At 49.1% G+C, this 24900-nt stretch overlaps 1 protein-coding gene across 1 annotated transcript in view; it reads right to left on the reverse strand.

Annotated features, from left to right (window-relative positions):
* LOC111846161 (voltage-dependent calcium channel subunit alpha-2/delta-1) overlaps positions 1–24900 on the reverse strand; it is an 84340-nt gene that overhangs the window by 10973 nt on the left and 48467 nt on the right. Inside the window, exons 18-35 of the mRNA XM_072709307.1 lie at positions 24592–24666; positions 22229–22300; positions 21272–21343; positions 21015–21076; positions 20172–20248; positions 17521–17547; positions 12676–12730; positions 11943–12040; positions 8919–9000; positions 8342–8407; positions 7038–7144; positions 6376–6462; positions 6193–6260; positions 5975–6016; positions 5807–5878; positions 3106–3255; positions 2794–2846; positions 1200–1255 (exon numbers count right to left, since the gene is read on the reverse strand). Of these exons, the coding sequence (XP_072565408.1) occupies positions 1200–1255; positions 2794–2846; positions 3106–3255; positions 5807–5878; positions 5975–6016; positions 6193–6260; positions 6376–6462; positions 7038–7144; positions 8342–8407; positions 8919–9000; positions 11943–12040; positions 12676–12730; positions 17521–17547; positions 20172–20248; positions 21015–21076; positions 21272–21343; positions 22229–22300; positions 24592–24666 (1321 nt within the window). The remainder of the gene's footprint in view (positions 1–1199; positions 1256–2793; positions 2847–3105; positions 3256–5806; positions 5879–5974; positions 6017–6192; positions 6261–6375; positions 6463–7037; positions 7145–8341; positions 8408–8918; positions 9001–11942; positions 12041–12675; positions 12731–17520; positions 17548–20171; positions 20249–21014; positions 21077–21271; positions 21344–22228; positions 22301–24591; positions 24667–24900) is intronic.

Below are 24900 nucleotides of genomic sequence, written 5' to 3' on the forward strand. Positions count from 1 at the left end.
CTGGTGCAGTGTTCCACAATCACAATAGAATCCACACTGTTGAACCAGGATCTGAGGTTCAGCCAACAGATGAAACTTCTCTCCAGTACTCCATCATAGACCTTCCTGGGTAGGCTGAGGAGTGTGGAACCCTCTGGTTCCCAAACTTAAGGATTGGGACCATCACCCCAGTTCACCAGTCAGAGGAATTGTCCCCAACCTCCATGCTATGTTGAAGAGGCATGGTGTTTGTTCTGGACAAACTGTGACTAGCATAATCGAGAGCCGCACCGTTTTAGATCAGGCAGGCCGTTCCTCCCAATCACATCCATCCAGTTTTGACTGTTATCACCCACATGAGCATTAAAGTCCCTCAGCAGAACAATGGAGTCCCCAGATCCCCATCCAAGGTCTCCAAGAAGGCTGGATACTCTGAGCTGGTGTTCAGTGCATAGGCATAGACAGCAGTCAGAGCCCGTCCCCCGCCTCAAAGTCGAGGGGAGGTGACCCTTTTATTCTCCAGAGGGAACTCCAACATACTGACGCCGAACCGAGGGGCTATGAGTAAATCCACACCTGCCCGGCACATCTCATCATTGAAATAGAGCACTAGAGTGGAATAGAGTCCAGCCCCTCTCCAGGAGTATGGTTCCAGAGTATGGTTCCAGAGTATGGTTCCAGAGCCAGAGCTCTGCATTGGGGTGAGCCCAACTATATCTAACTGGTATCTCTCGACCTCCCGCCCCAGCACTGGCTCCTTTCCCACCAGGCAGGTTGTCACGTATGCTGAGTTCTGTGTCAACCTGTCTGCTGAGTTTTTAGCACAGGAGGGCTAGCCAACCTCAAATCAAAAAATCCTCAAAGCCAAATCATACAGACATCCATCAAAATAGTAAAATGTCATACGATCACATTTATCTAAACACCGACTGCTTTGTATTCTGTGGGAGGGGCAATGTGTAGCTCAGTGGGTCAGGATGCTGTGCCCGTGATCAGAAGGTCACTGGTTCAAATCCCAGGGCTGGCAAAGTGTCGTCACATGTTGGGTCCCTGAGCAAGGCCCTTAACCCAAAATGGTCCAGCAACTGCCAGACCTCGCTTTTTTAATTGTATATCCTTTAGGATAAAAGCATCTTTCTCCTTCGAACCCAGATATCAGGTGGGGTGAAAACCAAGCCTTTTCTTAAAGTGACATATTTCGTAGGAGTTCTGTTGCTCACCTGCTTGTAGGAAACCTGGAAAGGTGAGACTCAGAAAGAGCTGCTGCAATATCGACCTGGAGAAACATAACAGACAGGAGTGGGGAAAAAATGAGACCACTCAATATATTTTAAAAATGCATTTTTAAATCCTGGTTTGGTCCTGGTTCTGCTGGCAGAAAGCTACATGGCTAGCTGCATCCAGGCTCAAACTTTCTAAGACAGCAGTACACAAGAACAAGGTGAGGCAGGAGACACTGGCAGTAACCAAAAACCAGCCAGGTAGAGAGCAGAAGCAACTTTGTGATGCCGGAGACCATCAACTTCAACGCCTGTGGCTGTTTGTCTGTCTGCCTGTTTGCCTACGAGTATGTCTGCCCGTCTGTTTGTCCATCTCTCTGCCCATATGTCTGTCTGTCTGCCCGTCTGTTTGTCCATATCTCTGCCCATATGTTTGTCTGCCCATCTGTTTGTCCATATCTCTGCCCATATGTCTGTCTGTCTGCCCGTCTGTTTGTCCATCACTCTGCCCATATGTCTGTCTGTCTGCCCATCTGTTTGTCCATCTCTCTGCCCATATGTCTGTCTGTCTGCCTGTCTGTTTGTCCATCTCTCTGCCCATATGTCTGTCTGCCCATCTGTTTGTCCATCACTCTGCCCATATGTCTGTCTGTCTGCCCATCTGTTTGTCCATCTCTCTGCCCATATGTCTGTCTGTCTGCCCATCTGTTTGTCCATCTTTCTGCCCATATGTCTGTCTGTCTGCCCGTCTGTTTGTCCATCTCTCTGCCCATATGTCTGTCTGCCCATCTGTTTGTCCATCACTCTGCCCATATGTCTGTCTGTCTGCCCGTCTGTTTGTCCATCTCTCTGCCCATATGTCTGTCTGCCCATCTGTTTGTCCATATCTCTGCCCATATGTCTGTCTGTCTGCCCATCTGTTTGTCCATCTCTCTGCCCATATGTCTGTCTGTCTGCCCGTCTGTTTGTCCATCTCTCTGCCCATATGTCTGTCTGCCCATCTGTTTGTCCATCACTCTGCCCATATGTCTGTCTGTCTGCCCGTCTGTTTGTCCATCTCTCTGCCCATATGTCTGTCTGCCCATCTGTTTGTCCATATCTCTGCCCATATGTCTGTCTGTCTGCCCATCTGTTTGTCCATCTCTCTGCCCATATGTCTGTCTGTCTGCCCGTCTGTTTGTCCATCTCTCTGCCCATATGTCTGTCCGTCTGCCCATCTGTTTGTCCATCACTCTGCCCATATGTCTGTCTGTCTGCCCATCTGTTTGTCCATCACTCTGCCCATATGTCTGTCTGTCTGCCCGTCTGTTTGTCCATCTCTCTGCCCATATGTCTGTCCGTCTGCCCATCTGTTTGTCCATCTCTCTGCCCATATGTCTGTCTGTCTGCCCGTCTGTTTGTCCATCTCTCTGCCCATATGTCTGTCTGCCTGTCTGTCTGTCTCTGTGTGGGTGTTTGTCTGCCCGCCAGTCTGTCCATCTGCTTCTCTGTCTGTGTGTCTTTCTGTTCATCTGTCTTTCAACCTAAACATTAGCTGTTCCTGCTGACACGAGTGTGAAAGAGACAGAAGATGGTGTTTTTAAGGGCAACTTACCAGGCCATGGTCGTGGTCCACCAGCCCAAATGTAGTATATCTGCTATTGTGGGCTATGGGGAAACAAACATGGGGTCTGAAGAAGTTCCTGGTACTGATGGTGGTATCTACTAGAACATATGCTACTATGATGATGCCAGAACATTCCCAGGTTCCAGCACCCGATAATAAGGTTACCCTGATATATTCTGATTAAAGTTCACCAGGCTGTACACACAGCAATAGGATCTCCTCCAGGTTTCATTCCCTTCAGAAAAGCAGTCTTTTCATAATGATCTCCTATGGAAACTCCAGGCTGCATGCTCTCCTCACCACGTAGATGGAGCGAAAGCCAGCTGCCTTGTTCTCTCGTTCCCGTCTGCACACAGACTGGTAGTCGTAGGTCTTGTGGAAGGAGTACAGCGATGTGTTCACCAGGGTCTTCATCAAATGGGAATCGATCTCACCGAAAAAGCGGCCAATCTAAATGTAAAACAAGGAATCTGTGTCAGGAAGGTCATGGGTTCAAATCTGAGTCATATCTCATCACTCTCAGATGCCCCATTTCTCCAGGGATGCTGGTGGAGCCTATCTTCTGCTCCTCACATGTACGTCGCATTGGACAAAAACAGCTGTTAAGCACAAACAGCTCAGGCTATAATGCATACACACCATGTTCTGATGTGGATGATGTTAGTGTTCTGGGGTGGAGGGGAGGTAAGGCAGCCATATTAAGCCTATAGAGCAGTTCCCCTTACTCCTTTTAATCTAACCTCTGGGGGTGACCACAGAAGTTTCAGCTTTCCTTCAACTTTTTTCAAACCTTTTTTTAAACATTAGCTGTCGATCCACCATGCTGTTCTTTAAAAACTTCAGAGTATGGAATATGTGTGGGTTATGGTTAGGGTGAAGTATGGCATGTGTTTGGGTTAGGGAAGAGTACAGAGTATATGTGGGTTAGGGTTAGAGAAGAGTACAGAGTATATGTGGGTTAGGGTTATAGTAGAGTACAGAGTATGTGTGGGTTAGGGTAGAGTACAGAGTATGTGTGGGTTAGGGTTAGGGAAGAGTACAGAGTATATGTGGGTTAGGGTTAGAGTAGAGTACAGAGTATGTGTGGGTTAGGGTTAGGGTAGAGTACAGAGTATGTGTGGGTTAGGGTTAGGATAGAGTACAGAGTATGTGTGGGTTAGGGTAGAGTACGGGGTATGTGTGGGTTAGGGTAAGGTATAGGTTATGTGTGGGTTAGGGTAGAGAGCGGTGTATGTGTGGGTTAGGGTAGAGTATGGGGTATATGTGGGTTAGGGTAGGGTATGGGGTATGTGTGGGTTAGGGTAGAGTACAGGGTATGTGTGGGTTAGGGTAGAGTACGGGGTATGTGTGGGTTAGGGTTAGGGTAGAGTATAGGGTATGTGTGGGTTAGGGTAGAGTACGGGGTATGTGTGGGTTAGGGTAGGGTATAGGGAATGTGTGGGTTAGGGTAGAGTACGGGGTATGTGTGGGTTAGGATAGGGTATAGGGAATGTGTGGGTTAGGGTAGAGTACGGGGTATGTGTGGGTTAGGGTATAGGGAATGTGTGGGTTAGGGTAGAGTACGGGGTATGTGTGGGTTAGGGTAGGGTATAGGGAATGTGTGGGTTAGGGTAGAGTATGGGGTATGTGTGGGTTAGGGTAGGGTATAGGGAATGTGTGGGTTAGGGTAGAGTACGGGGTATGTGTGGGTTAGGGTATAGGGAATGTGTGGGTTAGGGTAGAGTACGGGGTATGTGTGGGTTAGGGTAGGGTATAGGGTATGTGTGGGTTAGGGTAGAGTACGGGGAATGTGTGGGTTAGGGTATAGGGAATGTGTGGGTTAGGGTAGAGTACAGGGTATGTGTGGGTTAGGGTAGGGTATAGGGAATGTGTGGGTTAGGGTAGAGTACGGGGTATGTGTGGGTTAGGGTATAGGGAATGTGTGGGTTAGGGTAGAGTACGGGGTATGTGTGGGTTAGGGTAGGGTATAGGGAATGTGTGGGTTAGGGTAGAGTACGGGGTATGTGTGGGTTAGGGTAGAGTACGGGGTATGTGTGGGTTAGGGTATAGGGAATGTGTGGGTTAGGGTAGAGTACGGGGTATGTGTGGGTTAGGGTAGGGTACGGGGTATGTGTGGGTTAGGGTATAGGGAATGTGTGGGTTAGGGTAGGGTACGGGGTATGTGTGGGTTAGGGTTAGGGTAGGGTATAGGGTATGTGTGGGTTAGGGTAGGGTATAGGGTATGTGTGGGTTAGGGTATAGGGAATGTGTGGGTTAGGGTAGAGTACGGGGTATGTGTGGGTTAGGGTTAGGGTAGGGTATAGGGTATGTGTGGGTTAGGGTAGAGTACGGTGTATGTGTGGGTTAGGGTTAGGGTAGGGTTAGGGTTAGGTATTTTGGGCCACTGTTCATGTATGTCTGGCTCTGTAGGTTAGTATGTTATTTTGGGGTTAGTTAAATTCTACCTAAAATAACCTGACCTGATTTTACAATAATGTCTATGAGGTGCATATAGGGTTAGTTGTGAGTAGCTGCACATTAGCGTTGGAAGCTCATAAATAAAGATCTACGCTGCAGACGGTGCCTCACCGGAGCCTCCAGGGGCTCCTAGGTAGCAGGGAAGGCCCAACAGAAACATCAGACTATACATTCATCATGCAGTTATGCGTGTAACACATGAACAGTTATGGGATGGTTTGGAGCCCATGGTCCTCAGGCATCAGCGGTCACACCTTGTAGGAATACGATTTAGGACTGACTCATTGCCACAAGCCCTTTTCACCCCCTTTTAATAAGGCTGTGATTTGCTATTGCTACGTTTTAAGAGGTCAAATAAAAATATTTATCCAAGTTCTAATGCCCTTGGGGAAAATCAGAGAACGAGGCCAAAAACATGGCCGTCTGATTTCAGACCCCAAGCAGGACTGACCTGACATCATGCTCAAACCGAAATGGTTGACCCTAGAAAACCAGTCATACTTGATTGGCTCACCAACAAAAGTGGTCACCTTGATTGGCTCACCTTATTGATGTACTCATCCTGATTGGACATCAAGAGGAAACCACCATCATCCAATATCACACAGTCCACGTGCTGCAAAGCAGACGAGAGGCATGTCATCAGGATGGACATGAGAGACCACTACATGCTGCATACAAAATCCAGGCAGAAGACAGACGTTCAGTGCACCTTGGCATTCCTCTGACATCCACAGATCTCATTCTTCTCGCACTGTAGAAAGAGTGCAGACAAGGACAGGTCTTACGTAAGAATCTTGTGATATGCAGACAGTGACGTCACTGAACATTTAGAAACCATATACAGATCAGCAGGGTCATCAATACCACAGTGATGCTATTGATACGTGTCATATGTATCTCTTATGTGGAATCAAAATTGCTTCTTACATTCCCCTTGAAGGTAGCACTCATGAAGTTCTCCATCCAGGCCGTGACATTGAGCTTCACCCCAACCACTGAAAATGTCAAAAAATGGGAAACTGTCTGAGAGAGTGTGGAGCTGCAGACACATAGGGGTCAGGAGACAGGAGTGATGAAGAGAAGAGAAAGGCCGGTCCACACTTCGCTTACCGGCTGGCTTCAACGTGGCTGGGTCGATGTTCACATCCACGGACCTACTCACCAAAATGCTGGAATCGAAGGCAGACGAGGCGTTTCCTGAGCGGAGACATGGAGGGTGAGGTCAGGTTAAACCATGTCGAGACGGGAGGGCTGCATGTCAGCCAGACGCCGTGTTTGTTGGGGGGGGGGGGGGGTGTCCTAGCTACATGGGGAATCCCCACAGCATGACTGGCGTTACACAGCTCAGTCTGCGGCCTTTCCTCAGGATGGGGTGGAGTTCACTTTCACATGAAGGAAGCACTGGCCTCCAACTCCAATGTCCTTGTGTGGCTCACTATGTTAGGATGCTGTGCATGTGATCAGGAGGTTGCTGGTTCATATGCCAGGGTAGCAGATCTGAATCCTGGGCAAGTCGCCTAACCCTCCAAATAATCCAGGGACTGACTTGACCCTGTTTTCTCAAAAATGTACATCTCTATGTATTAAAGCATCTGCTAAATAAAAACGTTTTTAGAAACGTCAGAAATGTTCACCCCATTGCAAGGGGAGATATTGAGTACGTCACTAAAGAAAAGGACATGCCAGGGTATGAAACGGCGACCCCCCGAGCAGCAGTCCAGCCGCCCTGACCCCAGGGTTACGGCCCCCTAGTGCACGCCGGGGAGCCATACTGCTTTCGTAGGGTGGTGCTGTAAAGACGTAGACGCTGTTGTCCAGACTCCGCTTGTAGAAGCTTGACTCGTATGTCTCAGGATTCTCTGTCCACTCCTCACCGGCGCTGAAAAGGGACACATTTCAGTCCAAAGTCGGTGCTGGCCCAAGTGCAGACCCGACAGGAGCTGAAGGCATGACTGCTGAACACCGTGGACCGTTCATACAGGCACGTCATGCTCCAGTCACACGCGCACCTCACCTTTCTATATGCTGCCTGCACCAGGTTCGAATAAGACTCCCTAGCAGCCACTGGCTCAGGCAGTCATTTACAGAGCGGAGAGGCCGACATACTGGCACTGCTCGCTTACGCGGTAGCTGCTGTTAGGGAGCTGGATGGGGCTCATGGAGCAAACATGCAGCCCAAATAAGGGGGGGGGGGGTCGTCGTCTGGAGCTGTGTTATCTAACGCAGAGCAGCTGTAAGTGGATGGCCCGGCCCGGCCCAGTGCAGCCGCTGATTTATACGCCCCGCAAGTGCGATTTTATGTGTCCTAACAACCTGAAAGCCATAATCTAACGCAGACTGAGGGAGGCTAGGGGTTAGGAGCAAGTGGGGGGTGGGGGCATCGTAACACAGTAACACATGGGGGAGGGAGATTGAGGAAACAAAGATCCAGGCAAAGCCAGAAATGGGAAAGAGCATGCGGGGCAAGTGCTTGCACTGCATTTCAGCATCGGGGCACTTTGAGCTGCATGATGGTGGATGGGGAAGCACAGGGAGGAGTAAGGTGGATGAAGGAGGGGGAAGAGAGGGAGGGAGTGGGAGATGGATGAAGGAGGGGGAGAGAGGGAGGGACAAGGAGGTGGATAAAGGAGGAAGGAGAGAGGGAGGGAGTGAGTGGGAGGTGGATAAAGTAGGGGAGAGAGGGAGGGACAAGGAGGTGGATAAAGGAGGAAGGAGAGAGGGAGGGAGTGAGCGGGAGGTGGAAAAAGGAGGGGGGAGAGGGAGGGAGTGAGTGGGAGGTGGAAAAAGGAGGGGGAGAGAAAGCAGGGAGCAGGAGGTACATAAAGGAGGTGAAGAGAGGGAGGGAAGAAGAGGGAGGCGGATAAAGGAGGGGGAGAGAGGGAAGGAGCAGGAGGTGGATAAAGGAAGGAGAGGCTGGGAAGGAGGGACAGGGAGGCGGACGTAGCACTCAAGCAGAGGTGGGCACCAGCAGGGCTCCCTCACACCCAGGGAGTTAAACCATGTGCCAGGAACCTGGAGGCTGCTGCCCCCGGGGTCAGGAGCACAGTAGACAGGCCATGCAGACATGAAGCGGTACCTTTTCGGGTACACACGGGTGATCCCTCCGTCGGTGGCCACGAACCTGGCGAGGACCCCCGGCTTGCTTTTTGAGAGAACACAGGAGCTCATTAGCGAACTACTGCACCCCTCTCCCCCACCCCCAAAGGTTCCACTCCCCACAGTCCCCAAAGCCCCTCTCTGTCCAGTATGAAATATAGCATGGGGCCGATCCCTCACCTTGCGTCCAAAACACGAGCAGGAGCCGAGAGGAGCAGCATTCCTGCGAGTGTCTCACACCCACGGACTGACCACAATTTCTCCTTATTCCCCAGTCAAACAGACCCACCTTAATAAGACTAAGCAGTATCTGCAACATCAGGAGGTTCATTCTTTAATTTATTACTTTTAAGCTTATTCTATTACTGGTTTTCCTTTATGTATTTATTGTCTTTTTACTCACATTATCCTTTGTCATATTGCTTTCTGTGCTGCTGGACAAAGGAAATTTCCCCTCAGAGCAATCAATAAAGTACATCGGATCTTATCCCCTCAACACGGAAGGTTTTTGATGCGGCCTGTACAGGCTGCTGTGACGTGTCGTCATGGAGACTTACAGGGGCTGACTCTTCCAGGACTGGAGCAGATCGGCTGTCAGTCCCGCATCCAGGAGCAGCCGGTTCACCAGGGACACATTGCCTGGGAGAGCAAGAACAGCACCTTGGCCTGGGCTCTCGCCTGAGCCGAGCAGCCCTCTGGAGGGTCCATAGCCCCCCCCCCCCATTTCCCAGCCCGCTGCTGAATAAGAGAGATTCCAGTCTATTAGCCCCATATTAAAGGGCCTTGTGTTTCCCCACTTTTCAGATGCTGAAAGCCACATACACCAAAAAGGACACTTTTACAACACCTGGTAGATACATTAGCAGCTTCTACCTTGGAAATGTGCAGTACTCATGTGTTCCACTCAAACATGACTTGACTAATATTGGAGGATAATACCCGAGAGTGATGTGTTTGAGAAGAAGCAGAGCTCAAACTTCACGGGAGGGATTTCCCCATGGCCTCATTTTGGATCGGCACCGGTCCGTTTATGGAGCTGGACGGACACCAAACGCCACAGGCCGGACATTATACATACATTGTAAGTCACGCTGCAAAACACAAGAGCTGAAAGAACCTTCAGGATATCAATTGTTTTAATCTGTACTGTGGCCGTTGAGCTTTTCATTTACAGGTGGTTGTTTGCTTTTTGGTTAGAGCTTCACCTCCGGGAAGCATTAGGTCTTCTGATGTCCTCAGTAAACAACATTTATTAGGAAGTTAGAAGACTGAAAACCAGCACATTCAAAGATGACCCATGCTGGATTTCGCGGACGTGCAATGACGTCCATCACACGTCAGCCAACGCGCAAGGGCACGGTCGATCTCTACATTACGCGGATCTCAGACGCGATCGTTTACATATCGGGGGAAGGAGACCCAGTGGCCCATCCGAGTCACGACTATCGGCTCAGGACACCAGGTCTGATGGCTCACCTGAGCTGTGCAATAAAGTGACTCATCGCACAGAAAGTATCACCGTGACCTTGAGTCAACTCAGAAAGTCTAATGATTTTCTCGATGGGGAGGGGGGGGACCTTCATGAGGAAATTGATGAGAAACAAAAATATTGATTCACGTTCAACTTGGCGTATGACCTCAGGTAGAGTGAGCCGCAGCCGGTAATCAAACGCTTGTTTGTGTAACGATATACAGAGGCGCACTCTCCGGCTCAGCGGCAGAAACTCAAGACGAGCTTAGGAGGCGGCTCAGCGGGAGAGCCAGGGGCCACTCGCATGTCCAAAACACGCTAAATAAAACATACGTGGAGGATGTGAAATGAAACACGTTTAGCGGAGCCTGGAAATATAGACTGCTGGGGGGGAGGGACGCGGTCGGCGCAGCTCACCATTTCAAAGCCCCGGTGCGAGAACATCATGCTCACAGCTCGCTAACACGAGTGCCGGCTTTCAGGTCACATGACGGACGGCATCTCTGCGGCACGCTGTCAAGTTAACAGCGACACGGGATCCCCGCAGGCCTCGCGCACATGCCGGAGGTGCCATTAAAATAGGATAGCCCAAAAACGGACATTTACTGGCGGGCTTCTCACACACAGCCCATTAGAACTAAAAGCCCAGAACAAAATCACCGCACAAGGCAACGACTGCCCTGCCTGTCCCACTTAGAGTGTGGCAGGAGACACTGGGACACTGAGTACATATCCCTGGCTAACTGTAGACACTGGGACACTGAGTACATATCCCTGGCTAACTGTAGACACTGGGACACTGAGTACATATCCCTGGCTAACTGTAGACACTGGGACACTGAGTACATATCCCTGGCTAACTGTAGACACTGGGACACTGAGTACATATCCCTGGCTAACTGTAGACACTGGGACAAGGAGTACATATCCCTGGCTAACTGTAGACACTGGGACACTGAGTACATATCCCTGGCTAACTGTAGACACTGGGACACTGAGTACATATCCCTGGCTAACTGTAGACACTGGGACACTGAGTACATATCCCTGGCTAACTGTAGACACTGGGACACTGAGTACATATCCCTGGCTAACTGTAGACACTGGGACAAGGAGTACATATCCCTGGCTAACTGTAGACACTGGGACACTGAGTACATATCCCTGGCTAATTGTAGACACTGGGACAAGGAGTACATATCCCTGGCTAACTGTAGACACTGGGACACTGAGTACATATCCCTGGCTAACTGTAGACACTGGGACACTGAGTACATATCCCTGGCTAACTGTAGACACTGGGACACTGAGTACATATCCCTGGCTAACTGTAGACACTGGGACACTGAGTACATATCCCTGGCTAACTGTAGACACTGGGACACTGAGTACATATCCCTGGCTAACTGTAGACACTGGGACACCGAGTACATATCCCTGGTTAACTGTAGACACTGGGACACCGAGTACATATCCCTGGCTAACTGTAGACACTGGGACACCGAGTACATATCCCTGGCTAACTGTAGACACTGGGACACCGAGTACATATCCCTGGCTAACTGTAGACACTGGGACACCGAGTACATATCCCTGGCTAACTGTAGACACTGGGACACCGAGTACATATCCCTGGCTAACTGTAGACACTGGGACACTGAGTACATATCCCTGGCTAACTGTAGACACTGGGACACTGAGTACATATCCCTGGCTAACTGTAGACACTGTGTCCGGGGCTGGGGGACCTGTCTCAGGCACACATCGCCTTGGCCCCAATTTCCCATTGATTAGTTACTTCTCCGCTTTTGCCCCTCGCCCCCCCCCCCCAAGCTGGCCTGCTTCTCCTCACAAACACCACATAATTGGACTGTCACGGAGGGCCAGTAAAACACCAAAGCAGGGCACGCATGAGTATGGAAACTGGACGGGGCTGCGGCCTCCAGCCCGATGTGTCCGCCACATGTGCGTCCAGCTGCACGATTACCATAATTTGGGCGTGAAATTGAATTTGTGATGTGCTAAGCCGTCTGGATCAAAAGCAAGGCCCGTGGACTGCACCGGGGGGGGTCATGGCAGAGGGGAGTGGGCCGAGCCCCCTGGTACTCACAGGTCGTGCCGTCTGCCACTTCCCCCGAGGTCAGAAGGATGAAGTTCTTGAGGACCTGCCTATTGTCGCCCGAGATCTTTGGCTCCGTGCAGAACTCCCTGCAAAAACAACGTGAGCTCATCAGTGTGCTAACCTCCTCCACAGCGTGTGGATCAGGCCCGGCTGCAGCACCTCCTGCGGGAGGTGAACTTATTCTAACCTCCTTGTACAAAGAAAATCATGCAGTGACAGCATCCTGCCGCAAAGTTTCATACCATCATTCATCATCAGAACCAGCCAGACAAAACCGGTTCCCGCCCAGCTGCGAGGGATACAACGGTCCACCATGTCAATTTACAAGCGCTCAAAAGCACGAGCCAGGGGCCACGGCTGCTAAATCTATCTCATGTAATCGCTTGGAGCAAATTCTGCGGCTGCTTCCCAATCCGCCGGGAGCTTCCGAGGCGGTCGGATATGTCATGGAGGATTAGACAGTGAGCCGGAACCTTTCGCGGCCAATCAGGAGCAGGAGAGGCGGCTTCTCCAGCGGCCCGGCCACAGCAAAAACGCAGATGGGCATCCAGCATGTCTGACATACCTCATTACCAAGCCTCGGATAAAACGTCCCATGAACCGACAGAAGAGGGCACCATGCCCAGGTACACCTAATGTATGGCCCCATGGTCATGGTCAGACACAATGCAGAAAGTGCACCTGGCAGGCCGGGCTGTAGGCCCACGGCGGACAGTCTCACCTTGGGGCGATGAGCGTGTACCCATATTCCTCAGAGATATCCATGGTCTCAGTGACTGCAAAGAAGAAATGAGGACGTGAGAACCTGCTGCTTCTGCCGCACAGGACCCAGCGTTCACGCCGGTGACAGGCAGCGGAGGGACCGTGGGGAAAGTGCCGGCGAGCGCTAAGGTGAGACCCGTGGGATTGGCTGTCCAGTAAAACAGCCAATCAGATACCAAGCCCCGTCCACTGGAGAATAATTGCCAATAGCTGCCACAGTGCTGTCTCACTTCTCAATACTAAACACTCAATAAAATGTAATATTCTCATATACTTGTGTTGGCAGCTGCCAGTCCATCAGCTTCATAATATATGTGTAACTTCAAGCTGTTTCAGTTTATTCAGTGTATGTCGCCTATAAATCCGGGGACAGAATGTACACACTCAGTTTGCATTTGGATGGACTCTCTCTTATTCTAGAACATTCCAGTGGAGCCCTGTCTGTCATTTCACAGATTAATCTGCCGCATTCTCAGTGCATCTGTGACTGGCAGTATTACGCCCTCGGTGACAGTCGCTAACAGATACAGGATGCACCAATCACTAACGCCATGGCAACACCCCGGCACACAGGACGTGGAAGCCCCCCTCCCCGGTCACAGTCAGTGTCAGGAAGGCAGATGGTGCCTTCCCCGGCCGACCTTTCACACGAGGCCTTCATCTGGGGCAGATTTGGCACGTGAGGATGGCAGACGGGTTGTGTGTTTAGGGTTAGGGCTTGGTGAAGCATGCAGGACTATAAGGGGTTTGGGGTAGCACTCACCGTTTCGTCCTAACGTGGACGTCCATGAACGATTGGAGGCAGAAGAGAGAGGAACAAAAGAAAGGTAAGATCACAAGGGGGTCAATGAGCAACCATTTGTGCAAAGTTCTCTTAATGAATCCAGTAGCAGGCTGATAAATGGTTAATTTGAATGCCGATTTACACAGTAAATTTGGTTAATAGGACAAAAACAAATCATGAATGACTCTATATGATACAGGTCTCAGTCCTCGTCACCTGCATCTTTCAGAAGCAGGAAAGCAGGTATTTGTAGACAGCAGTGAAGCCCATCAGCCTAGTGTGAAAACAGACCTCCAGTGAGAATCTGCTTTTAAGGCTCACAGTTACTCGGGACATTGGCTCGGGGACCAGCTTTATTTACTGGTGAAGAGCCTGTTCGTATTCCTTTGTTTTTAAGCCAATAAAATTCAGCAAAGCCTTAATGCTCTGCTGTGGCCCTTAAATAAAATTTAAGGCCTGAATCGATATCACCCTTTCATGTTTTTAAAGTTTAAAAAGTGCAGTGAGAATCCATCACAGAGGGCCAGGCACCCACCAGCGTGCTGACAGGACTGCGTCACAGCACCCCCTGTGTGACTTACTAAGACAAGCTTTTTGTCAAATGGCAGTAATAATTCCTGGGGGGGGCTATACTCATATGGAATTCATATTAACCCTTTTTAGGGACATCCAGGTGTTTTTCAGAATTCTCTTTCTCCGCCTGATGTTCAAGAATGTCTTTGAACATGCAAGTGAACGTCCCCCCCCCCCCCCCCCTTAGACCTGCGAGCACATGTGAAAACATCACCTACAATCCCAGTGACCTCTGAGCAGATTCCCCGGATGCTGACAGTGTAAATCAGTCCCCCCCCCCCCCAATTCATGTCATGCAGAAGAGCAGCATTGTCGGTCAAAGACGAGACATTAAACAGCCATGAAACAGCACGTTTAGGCCTTTAAACTTAAGGAACATCTCAAATCAAAAAGCCAGCAAAGACTCGGGGTATCATTAGATGCAGAGTGTTTCACATTATATAGGGGGATGAACAGTGAAGCCAACTGTTACCATCGCTGTCCTCTGCTGTTCAGCGGGAAAATCGGCAAAAGCAAAACATGAAAGGTTTTCAGCAACGGAAGACAAAGGGTCAGTCTTTATGGGAATGACAGGCCCCTTATCACAGCCATTGAAATCATCACTGAAAGCCACTCAACTTATAAAAAAATATAATATCAAACTATTCCAATAACTGGTCAAAATCAACAATCTTCACACTCAATGAAGACCAGTGGAATATGTTGACGTACCATCTTATCATTTGTTCACAGGTAATACTGAGTACTTTTTCTACAAAATAATCATATCTCTTCCACCTTAACTTAACCTAAACAACAGAAGATGACTTGCCAAGTCAGATAAACTTGAACATCTTCATAATCAGCAGAATAGCAACAAAATTTAACTACTTTTCCCAGTAAACCCAATGCAACCAGTTGTTTAAATGTAGTAATATTTAAATTTCATTGCCAAAACACCCCCCCCCCCCCTACTATACACTCTGCATAAGAATGAAGGTCAAGGAGGACTAAATGCATGCAATTTGTCATATATGTATACCTGACATAAAATTAATTAAATGGATTCACCCAAACTAGCAGTATAATGCAGGATTAGCAACAAAACAGAGTGTGGCCTGATTTTCAATAATTCTGCTTCAAAAATACTGCAGTATATCTTAAAGACTGCTGGAAAATATTCAGAATGAAAAAATGAACAGACTGTACGTAAGTACAATTTTCATCTGGACCCCAATTGTTCTTGAAAACTGATAGCTGTTATGAAAATACAGAGTTACTAAGAAGCCTTACTGTTACGTATCATGACACCCGGCATCGACTGTCACTGCTGTCACTGCCAGTGACCAGTGTCAGTGCAGAATGTCCAAAGCTGAACTCTGTCTGACAGAATCACCGGCTGGGTTTATAGTTTGTGGTTCATTAATACATTTTATTTGTGCTGCCTCAAGTAAACTGCTACAGTACCTAAAATATGTTCAAAGACTACTTATTGGTACAAATTTATAGAGCTGGTAGAGTTAGTGTCATAACTCTGTATAACAAATGACAATAAAATGATAATAAACAAAAATATGTTGAAATAAATAGTCTGTAATTCATTCTAAACTCAACACAAAACACAAGAATATACAACCAGTCTCATTAACAGCAATGAAAATGCGAATAGCCACTAAGATATAAAGAATGAATAGGATGATTCTGAAAAGTGAGTAAAGAATCAAGCAGCTTCTTACAAAAACTATTTCTGGACCCAACTCCATAAAACTATATTTCCAATAACTAAGATGTGAATATATGAAGGTAGATCATAGAACACACTTAAATGAGTGTAAATGAGTAAGACGGGATTAACAGCACATGAGTTCACACCAGAATACTGCCAACATGCCATCTGGCTGCACACACCCACTCAATCTTCCTGAAAAGCAGCGACTGACCACTGATCATTCTGCTGCAATTACATCCACTATCCCCAAATCGAGGTCTTTACTGGTTCCACTAACTGCTGCCAAGAATATAAATTGGTAGACACGCTACAATAAGCATTACACAACAATCAAACTCTTTCACAGAAAACATCTTGTTGGAAAAACTACAACTGTGAAGAATCCTGAGGACCATTTATCAAAAATGTAAATGTCGCCACATCTGAAATGATAAGTTTTACTGGACAGCCAATCCCACGTGTACACGCATACAGAGAAACACAATACAACACAAAGACCAGACTTTATATGATTATATGACGGTGAACATTTAACACGCATATAGATGACAAGATACCAGCCCACAAGCACAAATGACACACAAAGCACTCCTTAGGATCATTAAATGTAGTATAATACCATCCACTTGTCCTATTCAGGGTTGTGGGGGGGGGGGGGGGGGTCCGGAGCCTATGGGCGCAAGGCAGGAAACAACCCAGGATGGGGCACCAACCCATCGCAGGACGCACTCATACACCATTCACTCACATACCATTCTCTCTCACACACGCACCATTCACTCACATACCATTCTCTCTCACACACACACCATTCACTCACACGGGCACTCCTACGGGAACTCCTATGGGCAATTTGGTGACTCCAGTTCACCTCAGCATGTTTTTGGGCTGTGGGGGGAAACCACAGGACCCGGAGAAAGGTCCATGGCGCCATGAGGAGAACATGCAAACCCAGAGGTGTGAGGCAACACTGTAAAGCACAGCGTCACTGTGAGACCCCTAATATAGCACCAATATTATCATAATAATATTATTAAAAATAGTTGCCTTATGTGAGCCATTATATTCAATTTATGTTAAATCATCATGTTACATTAACGCATTGCATTAAAGGGTTATGTTCAAGCATTACATTAAAGCACTACATTATTTATTTAGTTATTTTAAAGTGTTACATTAAAGTGATATATTAAAATGTTACATTAAACTGTTGCTTAACCGCATCCATTATGGTCAAATGTCGTGATAAACCGTAATTAAAAAAGAAAAAGACAGACAAACAAACACTGATTCAGTGAAATCCTGTAATCTCATTACCCTGAATGAGTTTGATCTCATTACACTCATTCCGTGCCTTTGTAAGATAAGCCATGATTCATAGACGCTGCTCCTAGTAATATTCGCTTTCTCTTCCAAAGACTCTGCATCCAAACAATGGCATGATCCCTTCCGGCTTTCTGGCACGGAAGCCCAAGCCACAGCCCACGGTGAGATGGTGTGACCGTGCGTTAAACCAACAAACAGCACCAGCTTAATGGGCAAATAAAAGTTAGTCACTCCGCTACCCCGGAGACGTCTGAGAGACAGCTGCATCGCGTGCTAAGCCCACGATATCACTGGAACAAACCCCGCCCCCCCCCCGCTTAACTAAACGGTGAGTGCATGCAGCGCCACCTAGAGATCTGGAGGCCAAGCAGCTGTATCCAAACACAACAGAAAGGGGAATGGGGAATATCAACCACGGAGGTCATACTTGCCTGTCCATGCTGAGGGGGCCCAGTTGAGAAAAAGAGTGCAGAAAAAGAGGGGGACATACAGAAAGACAGAGGAAGAAAGAAAAAATTAGTGGCAATTAAATATTTAATATGAAAGACTCATTCCCATTAACAATCTTTCATCTTAGGAACATTTACTTAATGTTACAATTAAGATACTGTATGAAAACGTTCAAAGTGTTCCTGATGGTCCCAGAACGTTAAGCTACTACTACCACTAAGACTAGTAATACATAAATGAATGAAGGATATTGTAGGGCCACAGGTAACAGTTGTGTTACACTGCAAAGATCATGGGTTCAAGGCTGGATGGCGCATTTGCAGTAAGCACATACAGCACTGTTCGTCCTGCATCGTGTGGATATAGAGCTTATCCCAGAGCTTATAGGCACAGGGCAGGGAACAACCCTGGACAGGGTGCCAACGCATCACAGGGCACACTCACACACCAGTCACCCCTATGGCCAATTTGGTAACTCCAATGAGCCTCAGCATGTGTTTGGACTGTGGGGGGAAACCGGAGTACCCGGAGGAAACCCCACGATGACATGGGGAGAACATGCAAACTCCACACACATGGAGCTATGGCAGAGACTTGAACCCAAGTCCCAGAGGTGTGAGGCAACAGTGCTAACCACTGCACCACCATGCCACTACAGCACTGCTATAAAATAGTATTTTATTATTATTTTGCAACAATATTTTTATTAATAGGATGTTGAGATAATAATGTTATCGGTCTGACATTGACAGATTCTTTGTTAAAATATAAAACGTGTAAATAAAGTTCCATTAATATTACGGTGAAACATTCTCTGCTGACCTTCACATAACATTGGTTGAAGTTCTAAGAACACTCCCTGTTAACCAGGATGCATCACTGTGTGGCTATAATGGCATTCTGTAAACCAGGGCCAGGCAATGGTGGCGAACTGGACGACCTCAGTCTCCATGGCCTTGTGTCCCAGGGCCACAGGGAAGCAGTTCCGCATGGAAGGTCAAGCCTCAGCCACTGCCTGGCTGGTTTTATGGTCTATCGTTGATGTCAGGGGTTCTTTCCTGCAAACTTGGCAGGGTAAACTCTGTTGATGTGTTATTTTCATCCTACGGAGACCAGTGGATCTTTCCAGAAGTTTACATCTGTGGGAGAATGTCCCATGTTTTCCATTTGTCACACCAGTCAGTGTGAAGACCTTCCTGCCGATGCCTCACACAGTCAGGTGCTTCATGTAGCTGCACGCCGCCTAAACCCCTCCTCTTACTTTAAAATGGAGGAAGACGGCACTATCCGGGGCCCACTAGGAAGACGGCACTATCCGGGGCCCACTAGGATGACGGCACTATCCGGGGCCCACTAGGATGACGGCACTATCCGGGGCCCACTAGGAAGACGGCACTATCCGGGGCCCACTAGGATGACGGCACTATCCGGGGCCCACTAGGATGACGGCACTATCCGGGGCCCACTAGGATGACGGCACTATCCGGGGCCCACTAGGAAGACGGCACTATCCGGGGCCCACTAGGATGACGGCACTATCCGGGGCCCACTAGGATGACGGCACTATCCGGGGCCCACTAGGATGACGGCACTATCCGGGGCCCACTAGGAAGACGGCACTATCCGGGGCCCACTAGGATGACGGCACTATCCTGGGCCCACTAGGACGACGGCACTATCCGGGGGCCACTAGGAAGACGGCACTATCCGGGGCCCACTAGGAAGACGGCACTATCCGGGGCCACTAGGAAGACGGCACTATCCGGGGCCCACTAGGATGACGGCACTATCCGGGGCCCACTATGAAGACGGCACTATCCGGGGGCCACTAGGAAGACGGCACTATCCGGGGCCCACTAGGATGACGGCACTATCCGGGGCCCACTATGAAGACGGCACTATCCGGGGCCCACTAGGATGACGGCACTATCCGGGGGCCACTAGGAAGACGGCACTATCCGGGGGCCACTAGGAAGACGGCACTATCCGGGGCCCACTAGGAAGACGGCACTATCCGGGGGCCACTAGGAAGACGGCACTATCCGGGGCCCACTAGGAAGACGGCACTATCCGGGGGCCACTAGGAAGACGGCACTATCCGGGGCCCACTAGGATGACGGCACTATCCGGGGCCCACTAGGAAGACGGCACTATCCGGGGCCCACTAGGAAGACGGCACTATCCGGGGCCCACTAGGAAGACAGCACTATCCGGGGCCCACTAGGAAGACGGCACTATCCGGGGCCCACTAGGAAGACGGCACTATCCGGGGCCCACTAGGAAGACGGCACTATCCGGGGCCTACTAGGAAGACGGCACTATCCGGGGCCCACATTGCGGGTGAAAGCCCTCGTGAGGACACATGGCTCTCCAGAGAACCTATGCTGACAAATCACACACCTGTCCGACCCCCCCGCATTTCATATGCACAGTTTGTATGAGGCAGGGCTCTGTGCATAGGCTAGGGACTGCAGAGAACCACAACTGAAGGATGGGACTGGTACGTCTGAAAGAACCTTCCAGAAAGCGCATGGTGTGCCCTCACTGAAAGTCAGCAGCACGGTGCAAAAGGTGTGTAGGTGCAGTGCCTTCCCAGTCACCTCGCCATACTCACACACGGCCTCCTCGATCGTGTCGCCGATCTGGGCTTGGATGTAATTCAGACTGTAATCTGGCAGAACCAGGGCCAGGCTGAAAGCACAGATCACACTGTTAGAACTTGCTTAAAAATGGCGACGATCATGCAGCCATTGAGTTTTCGCATTAACATTAGTAAATGCACTGGAAAAAAAATGGCAAAATTACTGGCGCGAAGTGCAGAATGAGAGAGAACAGCAGTGACAACACCTGAAACATCTCTATGCCCCCACCCCTGTCAGACGGCACCCCCCATGAGTCAGAAGGCAGCCAGGACTAGCATTTGTCACCATTTTGTATCTAACAAAAGTCTTGAATTTAGTGCTTTCTGGGGTTGGTGTTGTGGTGCATGTCAGGGTAGAGTGACAGGAAATGACTAATGAGAGCATTTGTTTTGTGGCAAAAAACAAAAACAAAACACAGATGCATCAGAACCTGCCGTGAAAAACATAATGCTGCGCCCCCAAGAAGAACACAGAGCTGACGTCCAGAAAGCAGGGAGAGCTGACAGGCTCTCAAAACACTAAATCACTCTCAGAGATGCTGCACTATTCTGCGGGACAGAGAATGAGAGTGAAAATTGCAGGAGTATCCAGTGCTGGAGGATCAGTCAAACTTGCTTTGTTAATCTGTGTTTTTCACACTGCACAGGGTAGGAGACTGGCTCAAACAGGTATTCCGCCCGCACTGGGAGACAGTGCGGACGCCTGCTGGCCCAAATGGGAAACAGCTTGAAACAGCATGTATTACAAATGGAGACTGTGGAAAGCCTGGTGTCCAAATGGCTGCAGTGTCCCCGCCGGGGACAGCATGACGGTACCTGTAGTCCGTGCTCTTCACTGGGGCCCAGGTGTACGTCCTGACGCCTTTATCAATGTACCTCTGCCAAAGACACAATCACAAAGCCACACAAGGACAAGCGGTCATTTTTAGAGACAGTCCATTAATGAACGGAAGCACGGTAGCCGGAAGAGACCCGAGCCCCCGTTCCTAGGGCTGTCCCTCTAAGGTCAAGTGCAGGATACACCCGGAGAAGATTCCAGGCCCGGAAACGCCAGGCGGTCCTTGATGACCTACCTTGTCTTGGGATATCACCAGAGTTTCCATCTTCTGTTGCCCAGGGGAGCCATTAATCATTTTCGACCTGATCTAAAGTCCAAAATAAGATAGCAGAGGTCACACCGTCAAACACCCCAAAAAGTGTGGGTTTGAAAATCATGGCAACTCGCCCGTTGGGAAAATCCTGTACAGTTACAGCTGAGAGCAGTTATACACACTGATTTACATCTGAGCCGATCCTGCATGGGGAACAGCCAGATACCCAATGCCTGCCAATCAGCAGTGAACACAAAGGATTCACTGGTACCTTCAGGATGTGTACACTGTCACTGTGTGTGTGTGTGTGTGTGTGTGTGTGTGTGTGTGTGTGTGTGTGTGTGTGTGTGTGTGTGTGTGTGTGTGTGTGTGTGTGTGTGTGTGTGAGTAGATTAGGTTTATACTACCTTGTGGGGACAAAATATTCCCCACAATGTAATAAAAACCTGTCATTTTGACGTTGTGGGCACAATTTTTCAGGTCCCCACAAAGATCTGTGAATGCAATCAAAAAACAAAAAAAATCTTGTATTTCATTTGGTTACTAATGTTTAAGTTTAGGGCTGGGTAGGAGTTAAGGTTGTAATGTTGGGATTAGAGTTTGTGTGCGTGCATGCGTGCGTGTGCGTGTGTGTGTGTGTGTGTGTGTGTGTGCGTGCGTGTGCGTGCGTGTGTGTGTGTGTGTGTGTGTCGTAAAGATGCTGCTGGACAGAAAAGCAGGTGATTGAAAATGGTTCATACCTTTAACTGTCTGAGTTACATTCCTACCACAGCGAAACCACTGCGGGTCTCCTGCAGGACTAAGATCAGAGGGACAGTGCTCCGCAAGGTCCACCAGGGGGAGCAAAGGCTGACAGCAGATAATCTGTCATCTTGGAGACGAGGACCGTGAGCAGAGTGGCGAAGCACGGCTTCGCATCCTGCGGGGAAGCTAGCCTACCTGCACTTTGAAGTTGTTCTCCAGTTCGATGTCCAGAAAATCCAGGGTAACAGGTTCCTGGAATTTCAGGTTCTGGGGAGGCACAAATACCGACAGATCCGTGTGCATTAAAGTGACTGCCAGAAGCTTTCGGGTCTAGATAACCAGGAACCCACTCTCTATAGGTAAACATAAACTCAACCGAGACAGCAACCAGCTGAATGCATACATTACACTGTTACTTAAATGTGCTACTGACATGGCAGGAACTGAAAATGTACTTTTTAAGGCTATTAAGTAAACGTCCTATCATCGTAGACACAGGTATTATAGTGATTTGTTGATTACACTATAATACGATTACATTATAATATGCTTGCTTTCACTGTGGAAGAGTTCATATTGCATTGTTCCCCAGTCTGACAGCTTCCTGCTGATCTCAGTGCTGCCCAGTGAGTCATGGGGCTCGAACCCGCCGCCAGCCGAAGAGTCAGGGGATGCCTGTCTGCATCTGGCCCTTATTAACAGCCCGGCATGTCCCGGGGCCTGACCCCCACCTCCGACCTGTTCTTGGAAAAGCCGGCCAGACTCATTGACAGCCTGTCCATGCTGTAATTCATTTCGGGCGGGGGGGCACAGGCTGTCTGAGGGGGCAGTGGTCATCATGAAGTGGGGGGGGGCTCGCATCACACGGTGCAAGATGGGCTACGGGACGAGGTGCGAGCCAGACGATGTTCACGCGCAGCACAGACAAGGCAAAGAAATGGTGTGTACAGACATGCAGGCGCTGGGCCACGGGAAAGGAAATGGAGGGGATTTAGGAGCAGTGAACAGGGACACAGGGAATTAAATTACATCCATCCATCCATCCATCCATCCATTGCAGGGCCACGGGGGGACCTGGAATCTATCCCAGGAAGAACGGGGCACAAAGCAACTTTACCAAGTGATATATTATCTTCAACATTCTAGTTCAAAGGCTAAAGTATTTTTTCAGAAAGAAAACTGAATAAATAAACCTTCAGAAGTTATCCTGCTTGTACATTATTTAGTTTAGTCATTTAATTTATTTTCATTTAAATCCTGCACATAATGTTTTGTTAGTTCATTACTTGACAGGTGGAAAATCTCTGTGTAAAATTTCAACAAAATACATTTGGGGTGAATTTTCCCTTTATTTCATTGTGTTATTTTGGTATAAGCAATTTCCCAGTTCATTAATATCTTTAACCAGCAGAATACTGCCTCATGCATTTGAGAATAGCGATTAACAGGAGAGATAAATTACAAAAATAAATGGAAAATTATACAGGGCTGGAGATGCAGATGAAAGCATGTAGCAAAACATAAATCATGTCTGCAGCCCTCAAATCTTCTAAGTTAATTGAAAGGTTAAAAGTTTCCAAGTGTATTCGGTTTCAGTGTGTTAAAACAATCATGGCGCAGTACACAGACACTGAGTGAAGCTTTCTGCAGGCCGCACTGCGACTGAGGGATCCAGGCCTGACCTGCCCTCATTACCCCAGTCACAGGAAACACTGCATTATCTCTGCCGTGTCACTTCCTGTCAGTCTCAAAGGACCACGCTCACAGTCTGACTTCACCCACCCAGGCATGTGCCTTATCAGGACTGCCATCGCCAAATTACTGGCTGAAATGCAATGATCGAGTACCAGAGATGTGACCAGCATCAGCGAGTTACATAAACAACACATGCTAATGTCATCCTACGCACTCATGATTCCCTCAGCACCTTCCACGTGCGTGAGCTCGCTGTCGCCTCAGCCTGGCCTTTCTGCAGGATCACCCCCCCCCCCAATCCACACCATGATGTCACGCTGAGGAGATTCACCTGCTGCCAGCTCACATGTATAATAACAGCATCATGGTGCAAAACAGCTTCTCTGACCTCTTCTGGTCACCAGTGGGTAAATCAGGGCATCAGGAGGCAGGAGAAGCAAGCCTCCTGACTGGCACGATAGTACATAGGCCTCTCCCCTCTCCCGGGCTCCTCGCCGTTAATGAAGCAGCACTGCATAGCTGGGGGAGGACACGCCTCGCGTCTCTCACCAGCTTCTTAAGGGGCTGAAGCATCCTGCACTGCAACATCACATCAATCCCACGCAGGCTGCAGGGCCTCAGCTGATCTCAGCTGGCAGACCACACATGCCTGCCGGCGGGAAAAGCTCCACCTTCTCTGGGAAGTTAGAAAACAGCCGACCCCCCCCCCCCCCAATCCCTTCTGGAGTTCAGTGCTCCTCTGCAGAAACATAAGGGGCCCTAACCGGAGCCCCGGAGACAAACGCAGGGCCTTTTTCTGGAGCCCCTAGATGGTGGAGCTGTGGCTCTTTAGGGCCTGGAGAATGTTGAAGAGGAAAACATACCTTTGGCTGAAGATTGGGGTGGAGCAGCACATAGCCATTGGGGTCGATTGCAAAATAATATCCGCTGGGGCCAATCTTGGGGTGGGGGGGTGAGAGAGAGAGAGAGAGAGAGAGAGAGAGAGAGAGAGGGTGAGTGATGCAGCTATCATGTGGGTGCAGCTCCCCCGGCGGCCAAGCGGGGGCAGCGATCCTGAGACACGTCACTTCCCCATGAATTAGCTGCAGTGACTCAGAACAGAGAAAACAAGTCTCTCCGCATCTGGAAGTGCTTTAGGCTGGACGAGCGCAGATCACAATCGCAGATCACAA

The sequence above is a fragment of the Paramormyrops kingsleyae genome, chromosome 3 (genome assembly GCF_048594095.1).
Source record: "Paramormyrops kingsleyae isolate MSU_618 chromosome 3, PKINGS_0.4, whole genome shotgun sequence".
In the NCBI taxonomy this organism is placed as follows: domain Eukaryota; kingdom Metazoa; phylum Chordata; class Actinopteri; order Osteoglossiformes; family Mormyridae; genus Paramormyrops; species Paramormyrops kingsleyae.